This window comes from Scyliorhinus torazame, chromosome 9 (genome assembly GCF_047496885.1).
Source record: "Scyliorhinus torazame isolate Kashiwa2021f chromosome 9, sScyTor2.1, whole genome shotgun sequence".
Lineage (NCBI taxonomy): Eukaryota > Metazoa > Chordata > Chondrichthyes > Carcharhiniformes > Scyliorhinidae > Scyliorhinus > Scyliorhinus torazame.
The window spans coordinates 1,622,275-1,636,379 of NC_092715.1; the positions used below are offsets into that span (position 1 = coordinate 1,622,275).

General features: G+C 49.3%; 1 protein-coding gene across 1 annotated transcript in view; it reads left to right on the forward strand.

Moving 5' to 3' along the window:
- Positions 1 to 14,105, forward strand: part of LOC140429044 (excitatory amino acid transporter 1-like) — a 379,543-nt gene that overhangs the window by 334,982 nt on the left and 30,456 nt on the right. Inside the window, exon 8 of the mRNA XM_072515573.1 lies at positions 11,584 to 11,778. Coding sequence (XP_072371674.1) covers positions 11,584 to 11,778 — 195 coding nt within the window. The remainder of the gene's footprint in view (positions 1 to 11,583; positions 11,779 to 14,105) is intronic.

The window sequence follows — 14,105 nt, forward strand, 5'->3', positions numbered from 1 at the left end:
CTCACACTCACACACACACACACACTCACACTCACACACACACTCCCTCACACTCACACACACACACTCACTCACACACACACACACACTCACACACACACTCCCTTACCCTCACACTCCCTCACACTCACACACACTCACACACTCCCTCACTCCCTCACACTCACACACACTCACACACTCCCTCACACTCACACTCCCTCACACTCACACTCCCTCACACTCACACATGCACGCACACACACACTCCCATTCACTCACACTCACACACACACTCACTCACACTCACACGCCCTCACACTCACACACACTGACTGAACAGGTAGACGAGGGTAGAGCAGTTGATGTGGTGTATATGGATTTCAGCAAAGCGTTTGATAAGGTTCCCCACGGTAGGCTATTGCAGAAAATACGGAGGCTGGGGATTGAGGGTGATTTAGAGATGTGGATCAGAAATTGGCTAGCTGAAAGAAGACAGAGGGTGGTGGTTGATGGGAAATGTTCAGAATGGAGTTCTGTCACAAGTGGAGTACCACAAGGATCTGTTCTGGGGCCGTTGCTGTTTGTCATTTTTATCAATGACCTAGAGGAAGGCGCAGAAGGGTGGGTGAGTAAATTTGCAGACGATACTAAAGTCGGTGGTGTTGTCGATAGTGTGGAAGGAAGTAGCAGGTTACAGAGGGATATAGATAAGCTGCAGTGCTGGGCTGAGAGGTGGCAAATGGAGTTTAATGTAGAGAAGTGTGAGGTGATTCACTTTGGAAGGAAAAACAGGAATGTGGAATATTTGGCTAATGGAAAATTTCTTGGAAGTGTGGATGAGCAGAGGGATCTCGGTGTCCATGTACATAGATCCCTGAAAGTTGCCACCCAGGTTGATAGGGTGGTGAAGAAGGCCTATGGAGTGTTGGCCTTTATTGGTAGAGGGATTGAGTTCCGGAGTCAGGAGGTCATGTTGCAGCTGTACAGAACTCTGGTACGGCCGCATTTGGAGTATTGCGTACAGTTCTGGTCACCGCATTATAGGAAGGACGTGGAGGCTTTGGAGCGGGTGCAGAGGAGATTTACCAGGATGTTGCCGGGTATGGAGGGAAAATCTTATGAGGAAAGGCTGATGGACTTGAGGTTGTTTTCGTTGGAGAGAAGAAGGTTAAGAGGAGACTTAATAGAGGCATACAAAATGATCAGGGGGTTAGATAGGGTGGACAGTGAGAGCCTTCTCCCGCGGATGGAAATGGCTGGCACGAGGGGACATAACTTTAAACTGAGGGGTAATAGATATAGGACAGAGGTCAGGGGTAGGTTCTTTACGCAAAGAGTAGTGAGGCCGTGGAATGCCCTACCTGCTACAGTAGTGAACTCGCCAACATTGAGGGCATTTAAAAGTTTATTGGATAAACATATGGATGATAATGGCATAGTGTAGGTTAGATGGCTTTTGTTTCGGTGCAACATCGTGGGCCGAAGGGCCTGTACTGCGCTGTATTGTTCTATGTTCTATGTTCACACACACTCCTTCACACTCACACTCCCTCACACTCACGCACACTCACACACTCCCTCACACTCACACACACTCACACACTCCCTCACACTCACACACTCCCTCACACTCACACACTCCCTCACACTCACACACACTCTCACACTCCCTCACACACACACACACTCCCATTCACTCACACTCACACTCACACATGCACACACACACACTCCCATTCACTCACACTCACACACACACACACTCCCTCACACTCACACACTCACACACACTCACACACACTCACACACACTCACACACTCCCTCACACTCCCTCACACTCCCTCACACTCACACTCACTCACACTCACACACACTCTCACACTCCCTCACACTCACACACTCCCTCACACTCACACTCCCTCACACTCACACTAACACACTCCCTCACACTCCCTGACACTTCCCTCACACTCACACTCACACACTCACACTCTCCCTCAGACACTCACACTCACACACACATTGACACTCACACACACTCACACACTCCCTCACACTCACACACACTCCCTCACACTCACACACACACTCCCTCACACTCACACACACTCACACACACACTCCCTCACACTCACACTCCCTCACACACACACTCACTCACACTCGCACACTCACTCACACACACTCACACTCACACACACTCACACATGCTCCCTCACACTCACACTCCCACTCCCTCACACTCACACACACACACACTCCCTCACACTCACACACACTCCCTTACACTCACACTCACACACACTCTCAGAGACACCCACACACTCCCTCACACTCACACACATACACACTCCCTCGCACTCACACTCACTCACACTCACACACACACACACACACACTCACACTCCCTCACACTCACACACATACACACTCCCTCGCACTCACACTCACTCACTCCCTCACACTCACACACACACACACCCTCGCACTCACTCACACTCACACTCTCTCACACTCACACACACACACACACTCCCTCACACTCACACTCACACACACACTCACACACACTCCCTCACACTCATCCAGCAGAGGGCAGTAGAGCGGAGCTGCTGATTGTCTGTTGCAAGGGAAATTTGCATACCTCCGTTGTGATCACCCTAACTTGAAGGTGTACCTGAGCTAGAGACCCTAGCTGTTCAAGTGGAGATAAGCATCCAGCAGAGGGCAGTAGGGCAGAGCTGCTGATTGTCTGTTGCAAGGGAAATTTGCATACCTCCGTTGTGGTCACCCTAACTTGAAGGTGTACCTGAGCTAGAGACCCTAGCTGTTCAAGTGGAGACAAGCATCCAGCAGAGGGCAGTAGAGCGGAGCTGCTGATTGTCTGTTGCAAGTGAAATTTGCATACCTCCGTTGTGGTCACCCTAACTTGAAGGTGTACCTGAGTTAGAGACCCTAGCTGTTCAAGTGGAGACAAACATCCAGCAGAGGGCAGTAGAGTGGAGCTGCTGATTGTCTGTGGCAAGGGGAATTTTCATACCTCCGTTGTGGTCACCCGAACTTGAAGGTGGTTTGTGGAGGAGCTGTTGTCAAGTGACACTTAAACCCGAAACACTTTTTCAGTGTTTCCCTCCCTACCCCCTCCTGTTACCAAAAAAAAAACAACCGCTGTAAAGATCAAGAGGAAGGCTCGAGGGCAGGTAGAAGTTGAACCGTGACATCACAGCCTGCAGGTAAGGGATTGGCTGGTGACTGGTAAGTAGTTTTTCTTTTATTTTCCTTCAGGTGTTATCGTGCAGGGTGCAGAGGTTCCTGAGTGAGTGCTTGCTGATCTAAAGGGGATGGCAGGGAAGGCAGTGCAATGTTCCTCCTGCAGAATGTTTGAGGTGAGGGACGCCGTCAGTGTCCCTGCTGATTTCATCTGTGGGAAGTGCACCCATCTCCAGCTCGTCAGAAACCGCGTTAGGGAACTGGAGCTGGAGCTGGATGAACTTCGGATCATTCGGGAGGCAGAGGTGGCCATAGACAGAAGCTTCAGGGATGTAGTTACTCCGAAGAATAAAGATAGATGGGTGACGGTGAGAGGGGCTGGTTTGGAAGCAGTCAGTACAGGGATCCCCTGTGGTCGTTCCACTGAATAACAATATACCGCTTTGGATACTGTTGGGGGGGGGGGGGGGACTTACCAGGGGTAAGCCATGGGGTGCAAGGTCTCTGGCACAGAGTCTGTCCCTGTTGCTCAGAAGGGAAGGGGGAGAGGAGTAGAGCATTAGTCATTGGAGGCTCCATAGTTAGGGGGATAGATAGGAGATTCTGTGGGAACGAGAGAGACTTGCGGTTGGTGTATTGCCTCCCAGGTGCCAGGGTGTGTGATGTCTCGGATCGTGTTTTCGGGATCCTTAAGGGGAAGGGGGAGCAGCCCCAAGTCGTGGTCCACATAGGTACCAATGACATAGGTAGGAAAAGGGATAGGGATGTAAGGCAGGAATTCAGGGAGCTAGGGTGGAAACTTAGATCGAGGACAAACAGAGTTATTATCTCTGGGTTGTTACCCGTGCCACATGATAGCGAGACGAGGAATAGGGAGAGAGAAGAGTTGAACACGTGGCTACAGGGATGGTGCAGGAGGGAGCGTTTCAGATTTCTGGATAATTGGGGCTCATTCTGGGGTCAGTGGGACCTCTACAAACGGGATGGTCTACACCTGGACCAGAGGGGTACCAATATCCTGGGGGGAGGGAAATTTGCTAATGCTCTTCGAGAGGGTTTAAACTTGTTCAGCAGGGGCTTGGGAACCTGAATTGTAGCTCCAGTATACAGGAGGTTGAGAGTAGTGAGGTCATGAGTAAGGTTTCAAAGTTGCAGGAGTGTACCGGCAGGCAGGAAGGTGGTTTAAAGTGTGTCTTCTTCAATGCCAGGAGCATCCGGAATAAGGTGGGTGAACTTGCAGCATGGGTTGGTACCTGGGACTTCGATGTTGTGGCCATTTCGGAGACATGGATAGAGCAGGGACAGGAATGGTTGTTGCAGGTGCCGGGGTTTAGATATTTCAGTAAGCTCAGGGAAGGTGGTAAAAGAGGGGGAGGGGTGGCATTGTTAGTCAAGGACAGTATTACGGTGGCACAAAGGACGTTTGGTGAGGACTCGTCTACTGAGGTAGTATGGGCTGAGGTTAGAAACAGGAAAGGAGAGGTCACCTTGTTAGGGGTTTTCTATAGGCCTCCGAAAAGTCCCAGAGATGTAGAGGAAAGGATTGCAAAGATGATTCTGGATAGGAGCGAAAGCAACAGGGTAGTTGTTATGGGTCGCTTATTGTCACAAGTAGGCTTCAAATGAAGTTACTGTGAAAAGCCCCTAGTCGCCACATTCCGGCGCCTGTTCGGGGAGGCTGGTACAGGAATTGAACCCATGCTGCTGGCCTGCCTTGGTCTGCTTTAAAAGCCAGCGATTTAGCCCAGTGTGCTAAACCAGCCCCTAGGTATATACCGCCAGGCAAGAGTTATATCTGGGGGAAAGGCAATTATGATGTGATGAGGCAAGACTTAGGATGCATCGGATGGAGAGGAAAACTGCAGGGGATGGGCACAATGGAAATGTGGAGCTTGTTCAAGGAACAGCTACTGCGTGTCCTTGATAAGTATGTACCTGTCAGGCAGGGAGGAAGTGGGCGAGCAAGGGAACCGTGGTTTACTAAAGCAGTCAAAACACTTGTCAAAAGGAAGAAGGAGGCTTATGTAAAGATGAGACATTAAGGTTCAGTTAGGGCGCTCGAGAGTTACAAGTTAGCTAGGAAGGACCTAAAGAGAGAGCTAAGAAGAGCCAGGAGGGGACATGAGAAGTCTTTGGCAGGTAGGATCAAGGATAACCCGAAAGCTTTCTATAGATATGTCAGGAATAAAAGAATGACTAGGGTAAGAGTAGAGCCAGTCAAGGACAGTAGTGGGAAGTTGTGCTTGGAGTCCGAGGATATAGGAGAGGTGCTAAATGAATATTTTTCGTCAGTATTCACACAGGAAAAAGACAATGTTGTCGAGGAGAATACGGAGATTCAGGCTACTAGACTAGAAGGGCTTGAGGTTCATAAGGAGGAGGTGTTAGCAATTCTGGAAAGTGTGAAAATAGATAAGTCCCTCTTGGCTGGATGGGATTTATCCTAGGATTCTCTGGGAAGCTAGGGAGGAGATTGCTGAGCCTTTGGCTTTGATCTTTAAGTCATCTTTGTCTACAGGAATAGTGCCAGAAGACTGGAGGATAGCAAATGTTGTCCCCTTGTTCAAGAAGGGGAGTAGAGCCAACCCCGGTAACTATAGACCAGTGAGCCTTCCTTCTGTTGTGGGCAAAACCTTGGAAAGGTTTATAAGAGATAGGATGTATAATCATCTGGAAAGGAATAATTTGATTAGAGATAGTCAACACGGTTTTGTGAAGGGGAGATCGTGCCTCACAAACCTTATTGAGTTCTTTGAAAAGGTGACCAAACAGGTGGATGAGGGTAAAGCAGTTGATGTGGTGTATATGGATTTCAGTAAAGCGTTTGATAAGGTTCCCCATGGTAGGCTACTGCAGAAAATACGGAGGCTGGGGATTCAGGGTGATTTAGCAGTTTGGATCAGAAATTGGCTAGCTGGAAGAAGACAAAGGGTGGTGGTTGAGGGGAAGTGTTCAGACTGGAGTCCAGTTGCTAGTGGTGTGACAGAAGGATCTGAACAGGCACCGGAATGTGGCGACTAGGGGCTTTTCACAGTAACTTCATTGAAGCCTACTTGTGACAATAAGCAATTTTCTTTTCACAGCTGTGTTGAGGGGGACACATTGGAGGGATCTTGTAGTGAGGCATTATGGGTGGAGCTGAGGAATAAGAAGGGTGAAATCACAATGTTGGGAGTGTTCTATAGACCTCCTAACAGCCCACAGGAGACAGAGGAGCAGTTGTGTCGTCAGATACTGAAAGGGTGTGAAAAAAGCAGGGTAGTTGTGATGGGCGACTTTAACTTCCCCATATTGACTGGGAATCCCTCACAGCCGGGGGCTCGGATGGAGAGCAATTTGTTAGATGTGTCCGGGAGAGCTTTTTGATCCAGTATGTTGATAATCCAACCAGGGAGGGACAATACTGGACTTGGTATTGGGGAAGAGCCAGGCCAGGTGATTGATGTTTCAGTGGGGGAGCATTTTGGGCTTAGCGACAATAATTCCATTAGTTTTGGGTAGGCACGGAGAAGGACAAGAGTGACCCGTGTAGTAGTATATTTCATGTATTACGGCACTGCTCGTATATTAGAGGTACATGGGTAAATCCCTGCCTGCTGGCTCCGCCCACTAGGCGGGGTATAAATGTGTGTGCTCGCCGTGCTGCAGCCATTCTGCTTCCAGCTACAGGAGGCACAACATCTTTGCTCAATAAAGCCTCGATTATTCCACTACTCCCGTCTTTGTGGGAATTGATAGTGCATCACCTCGGGTGAAGGTGCTTAATTGGGCGAGGGCCAATTACATCCAAATTAGACAGGAAGTGGGGAATGTGGATTGTGAACGGCTATTTGAGGGCAAATCCACGTCTGACATGTGGGAGGCTTTTAAAGGCCAGTTGATTGAAGTGCGGGACAGGCATGTCCCCACAGAAATGCAGGATGGAAATGGCAGGATTCAGGAACCATGTGACGAGGGAAATTGTAAGCTTAGTCAAAAGGAAAAGGGAAGCACACAATAGGTCTAGACATCCAAAGAGTACAGTGGAAGTAGGAAGGAACTTCAATGTGGAATTAGGAGGGTAAAAGGGGCCATGAAATGTCTTTAGCAAACACGGTTAAGGAGAATCTCAAGGCTTTTTATGCATATATTAGGAGCAAGAGGGTATCAAGAGAAAGAGTCGGCCCACTCAAGGGCAATGGAGGGGGGGCAACACGGTGCCTCAGTGGGTTAGCCCTGCTGCCTCACGGCGCCGAGGTCCCAGGTTTGATCCCGGCTCTGGATCACTGTCCGTGTGGAGTTTGCACATTCTCCCCGTGTCTGCATGGGTTTCGCCCCCACAACCCAAAGATGTGCCGGGGAGGTAGATTGGCCACATTAAATTGCCCCTTAATTGGAAAAAATGAATTGGATACTCTAAATTTTGAAAAAAAGAACAATGGAGGGAAGTTATGCGTGGAACCACAGGAAGTGGGTGAAATCCTTAATGAGTACTTTGTATCTGTATTCACCAGGGAGAAGGACATGGTGGGTGTTGAGGTCAGGGAAAGGTGTGTGAACGCTCTTGAGAACATCTATATATCAAAGGAGGAAGTGTAGGGGCTGGTTTAGCACACTGGGCTAAATCCCTGGCTTTTAAAGCAGACCAAGGCAGGCCAGCAGCACGGTTCAATTCCCGTACCAGCCTCCCCGAACAGGCGCCGGAATGTGGCGACTAGGGGCTTTTCACAGTAACTTCATTGAAGCCTACTTGTGACAATAAGCGATTTTCATTTCATTTCATTGAGTGTCCTAAATTGCATTACGGTGGACAAGTCCCCAGGGCCGGATGGGATCTATCCCAGGTTACTGCTGGAGGCAAGGGGGGGAAATAGCTTGGGCCTTAACAGATATATTCACATCCTCTTTGACCACAGGTGAGGTTCCAGAGGACTGGAGAATAACCAATGCTGTTCCTTTGTTTAAGAAAGGAAGCAGGGATAATCCAGTAAATTATAGGCCGCTGAGCCTGACATCAGTGGTGGGGAAGCTTTTGGAAAAGATACTGAGGGACAGGATATATGGACATTTGGAGGAAAACGGACTAGTTAGTGACAGGCAGCATGGTTTTGTACGGGGAAGGTCCTGTCTCACCAACTTGATTGAGTTTTTTGAGGAGGTGACAAAGAAAATAGATTTGGAAGATGAGAAGGGAGATTTAATAATAGGAGACAGGGAAATGGCTGAGGAGCTGAACAGGTTTTTTGGGTCAGTCTTCACAGTGGAAGACACAAATAACATGCCAGTGACTGATGGAAATAAAGATATGATAGGTGAGGATCTTGAGATGATTGTAATCACTAAGGAGGCAGTATTGGGCAAGCTAATGGGGCTAAAGGTAGACAAGTCTCCTGGCCCTGATGGGATGCATCCCAGAGTGTTAAAAGAGATGGCTAGGGAAATTGTAAACGCACTAGTGATAATTTATCAAAATTCACTAGACTCTGGGGTGGTCCCAGAGGATTGGAAAGTAGCAAACGTGACACCACTGTTTAAAAAAGGAGGTCGGCAGAAAGCGGGTAATTATAGGACGGTAAGCTTAACTTCGGTTGTAGGGAAAATGCTGGAATCTATCATTAAGCAGGAAATAGCGGGGCACCTGGAGGGAAATTGTCCCATTGGGCAGACGCAGCATGGGTTCATAAAGGGTAGGTCGTGTCTGACTAATTTGGTAGAATTTTTTGAGGACGTTACCAGTGCAGTAGATAACGGGGAGCCAATGGATGTGGTACATCTGGATTTCCAGAAAGCTTTTGACAAGGTGCCACACAAAAGGTTGCTGCATAAACTAAAGATGCATGGCATTGAGGGTAAAGTGGTAGCATGGGTAGAGGATTGGTTAACTAACAGAAAGCAGAGAGTGGGGATAAATGGGTGTTTCTCTGGTTGGCAACCTGTAACTAGTGGGGTCCCTCAAGGATCAGTGTTGGGCCCGCAGTTGTTCACAATTTACATAGACGATTTGGAGTTGGGGACCAAGTGCAATTTGTCAAAGTTTGCAGACGACACTAAGATGAGCAGTAAAGCAAAAAGTGCAGCGGATACCGGAAGTCTGCAGAAGGATTTGGATAGGTTAGGTGAATGGGCTAGGGTCTGGCAGATGGAATTCAATGTTGCCAAGTGTGAGGCTAACCATTTTGGGAGGAATAACAGCAGAATGGATTATTATTTAAACGGTAAGATGTTAAAACATGCTGCTGTGCAGAGGGACCTGGGTGTGCTGGTGCACGAGTCGCAAAAAGTTGGTGTGCAGGTGCATTACCCCGGGTACCAGAGCGTTACCCTGGGTACCAGAGCGTTACCCTGGGTCCCAGAGCGTTACCCCGGGTCCCAGAGCGTGACCCCGGGTCCCAGAGCGTTACCCCGGGTCCCAGAGCATTACCCCGGGTCCCAGAGCGTGACCCCGGGTCCCAGAGCGTTACCCCGGGTCCCAGAGCGTTACCCCGGGTCCCAGAGCGTTACCCCGGGTACCAGAGCGTTACCCCGGGTCCCAGAGCGTTACCCCGGGTCCCAGAGCGTTACCCCGGGTACCAGAGCGTTACCCCGGGTACCAGAGCGTTACCCTGGGTCCCAGAGCGTTACCCTGGGTCCCAGAGCGTTACCCTGGGTCCCAGAGCATTACCCTGGGTCCCAGAGCGTTACCCCGGGTCCCAGAGCGTTACCCCGGGTCCCAGAGCGTTACCCCGGGTCCCAGAGCGTTACCCTGGGTCCCAGAGCGTTACCCTGGGTCCCAGAGCGTTACCCTGGGTCCCAGAGCATTACCCTGGGTCCCAGAGCGTTACCCCGGGTCCCAGAGCGTTACCCCGGGTCCCAGAGCGTTACCCTGGGTCCCAGAGCGTTACCCTGGGTCCCAGAGCGTTACCCTGGGTCCCAGAGCGTTACCCCGGGTCCCAGAGCGTTACCCCGGGTCTCAGAGCGTTACCCTGGGTCCCAGAGCGTTACCCCGGGTCCCAGAGCGTTACCCTGGGTCCCAGAGCGTTACCCCGGGTCCCAGAGCGTTACCCTGGGTCCCAGAGCGTTACCCTGGGTCCCAGAGCGTTACCCTGGGTCCCAGAGCGTTACCCTGGGTCCCAGAGCTTTACCCCGGGTCCCAGAGCGTTACCCCGGGTCCCAGAGCGTTACCCTGGGTCCCAGAGCGTTACCCTGGGTCCCAGAGCGTTACCCCGGGTCCCAGAGCGTGACCCCGGGTCCCAGAGCGTTACCCTGGGTCCCAGAGCGTTACCCCGGGTCTCTAAATGTAGTCTCGGGGGGGCGGGGGGGGGGGATCGGGCCCTGGGGACTTGTCTGCCCTCAATCCCAGAGTTTGTTTAGTACCGTTTTCCTATTGAGGCGGAATGCTCCAAGTTCCACCCTTTCTATTCCCTGTGAAATGCCCGTTCCTATGGGAATGGTACTAGCGTCGTCCACTGTGAAAACTGAGGCAAAGTATTGACTTTGCATCTCCGCCATTGATGTGTTCCCATAATTAACTCACCAGTTTCACCTTCCAAAGGACCAACATTCACCTTCGCGACTCTCTTCCCGCTGAAAATGAAATGAAAATCACTTATTGTCACAAGTAGGCTTCAAATGAAGTCACTGTGAAAAGCCCCTAGTCGCCACATTCCGGCGCCTGTTCGGGGAGGCTGGTACGGGAATTGAACCGTGCTGCTGGCCTGCCTTGGTCTGCTTTCAAAGCCAGCGATTTAGCCCTGTGCTAAACCAGCCCCTGGTTTATATATTTATAGAAACATTTGCTATCCTCTTTGATATTTTGTACTAGTGTTCGTTGATAATTTTCCTTTGCTCTTTTTACTATATTATTAGTACACCTTTGTTGATCTTTATAAGTTTCCCAATCTCCCATCCTGACTCCCGGTCTTTGCAATTCAGTCTGCCTTATCTTTTGTCTTTCTGTTATCTTTAACTTCCTTGCTCAGCCATTAATGTGTTTCTCCCTTTTACAATCTTCCAAATTGATACTAGCAAGGGGTGGGGCATGAAGGGGGCGGTGCCTGAGGAGGGCCTAAAAGGGTGGGTTAGCACTGTTGCTTCACAGCGCCAGGGTCCCGGGTTCGATTCCCTTCTGGGTCACTGTCTGTGCGGAGTCTGCACGTTCTCCCCGTGTCTGCGTGGGTTTCCTCCGGGTGCTCCGGTTTCCTCCCACAAACCCCGAAAGACATGCTGTTAGGTGAATTGGACATTCTGAATTCTCCCCCTTGTGTACCCGAACAGGCGCCGGAATGTGGCGACTAGGGGATTTTCACAGTAACTTCATTGCAGTGTTAATGTAAACCTCCTTGTGACAATAATAAAGATTAGGTTATTGTTATTATTACAGTTAGGACACGCTGCATTGCCAGACTGACGTTTTCCTCCTATTGCCCCTCTAGCTCAGCCACCTTGCCCATCACCTTTCGTTGCCTGGAGGACAAGATTGGGCTGGATAAACGCATCACCAGATTTGTGCTGCCTGTTGGTGCTACGATTAACATGGATGGCACAGCCCTGTATGAAGCTCTTGCTGCCATCTTCATTGCACAAGTTAACAACTTTGAACTCAACTTTGGACAAATCCTCACTATCAGGTAACAGGGACTTTTACTCAGGTAACTAAAGTTACTCCTGCATTACCAAAGCATTAATCAATTGCGATTGCTCTTTCAAAGTCTCACCTTGTGATCCTTGTGCTTTGGGGAAATTACTGCATTTTCCGTTTTTGAGATGTTCCTTTAAGTTTAAAGTGAAGCTAAGATCATTCTGACTTTGTGGCCTGAAACAGCTGGGAAGTGCTCATGTATCTGGGTTACTGTGGAGCTGGAGCAAAGGATAAATAGACAGTTAATTTGATATTAGCTGACATTGAGTATAAGAATTGGCAAGTCATGTTGCAGCTGTATAGAACCTTAGTTAGGCCACACTTGGAGTATAGTGTTCAATTCTGGTCGCCACACTACCAGAAGGATGTGGAGGCTTTAGAGAGGGTGCAGAAGAGATTTACCAGAATGTTGCCTGGTATGGAGGGCATTAGCTATGAGGAGCGATTGAATAAACTCGGTTTGTTCTCACTGGAACGAAGGAGGTTGAGGGGAGACCTGATAAGAGGTATACAAAATTATGAGGGGCATAGACAGAGTGGATAGTCAGAGGCTTTTCCCCAGGGTAGAGGGGTCAATTACTAGGGGGACATAGGTTTAAGGTGAGAGGGGCAAGGTTTAGAGGAGATGTACGAGGCAAGTATTTTACACAGAGAGTAGTGGGTGCCTGGAACTCGCTGTCGGAGGAGGTGGTGGAAGCAGGGACAACAAGGTCCTAAAGACGTGCTGTTGGGTGAATTGGACATACTGAATTCTCCCTCTGTGTACCCGAACAGCCGCCGGAATGTGGCGACTAGGGGCCTTTCACAGTAACTTCATTGATGTGTTGATGTAAACTTACTTGTGACAATAAAGATTATTATATTATTATTATTAATAAACTAGATGTTCTGTAGTTTATCATTCACTTCGGTCGGTCTACAGAACATGACATGGTACCAGGCCTGCTGATTTACTGAGAACTCGAAGATTCGGTGCGAAAAAATCCAAACCACTGAAGTTAACTTTGAAGGATAAGGAAGAAAACACATCTTTGCTACTAACTTGCAACCTACTGGCATCTGGTTCCAAACGCACGGTAAAACATCGAAACCTGGGGTGGAAGGCATCAAGGCACCTCAACAGGTTCGGATATCGGTAACGTAGACGAGAATTGGAGGGTGTTTAAGCAGCAGTTTAAACTTGATGTTGCAGCCCGTGGTCTACAGGCACAGCCAATGAGAGGTGTTGTGCATTGCTGCTCACTGTAGCGGTCCTCAAGCAATTGAGATCTTCAACACTTGTCTTTGAAGACGAGGCTGACAGCAAAAACTTCAACAAAGTTCCCCGACAATTCGATCGTCAGTGCTCCCCTAAAAAAAAAAGAAACCTTTGAGCGCTACATATTCCGTACGCACATCCAGAACGCAGAGAGGCATTCGATAGCTTCCTCACTGATTTGCGTTTGAGGGCACTGTCATGCAGCTTCCAGTCATCAATGATCCGCAAACAGATAGTTTTCGGAATCTGCCTTGACAAAGTGCGCGAGCGGCTACCACGGGAAACAGACCTGCAACTTGAAAGTACGATCCAAATATGTCACGCTGGTGAGCTTGCAGCGAAGCAGCTCCGCACGCTGAATCTCCGGCATTTTGGCGAGGAGGCAGGTGGCATTAGTGTGGTGACGTACCTGAATAAGAAACGAGCTCCCAGTGTGGGCGGCCGATCCGATCCTCCATTTTGTGTCCATGATGTGGCAAACGGCATTTGCCAAAGTAATGCCCTGTTTATGGAAAAACGTGTGCGATCTGTAACGGCAGAAATCATTTTGCAACCCAATGTTATTCAAGGAGAAGGCCTGAACAGATAAAGAGTTTCAGCGTTATTGATGAAGTGTGCCTAGAGGAATCATTCTTTGTAAACGTGATTTCCAGCGAAGACAATGAGGCTCAGGTCACACCAACTAACCAGGTATTTGTGCCAATCGGCAGCAACAGTGCACTGAAGGCAGATAATCATAAAGATAAATGGCTCAGTGATAACGGCCAAGCTCAAAATTGGTGCTCGGGCCAACCTCATCAACCTGTCCGATGCAGAAAAGCTGCGGATTCAACCAAATATACTTACCAGAGCGGTATTGTTAAGAGATTACAATGGTAATGAAATCTCATCGTTAGGAGCATATGAGATTGATGTCGATGTTAAAAACAAAAATTCACACGTTGACATTTTCTGTGGTGACTCTCCCAGTGCGGGAGAGGGAACATCTGCACACAGTGCGTCTGCACACAGTGCGTGAGAGGGAACATCTGCACACAGTGCATCTGCACGCAGTGCGG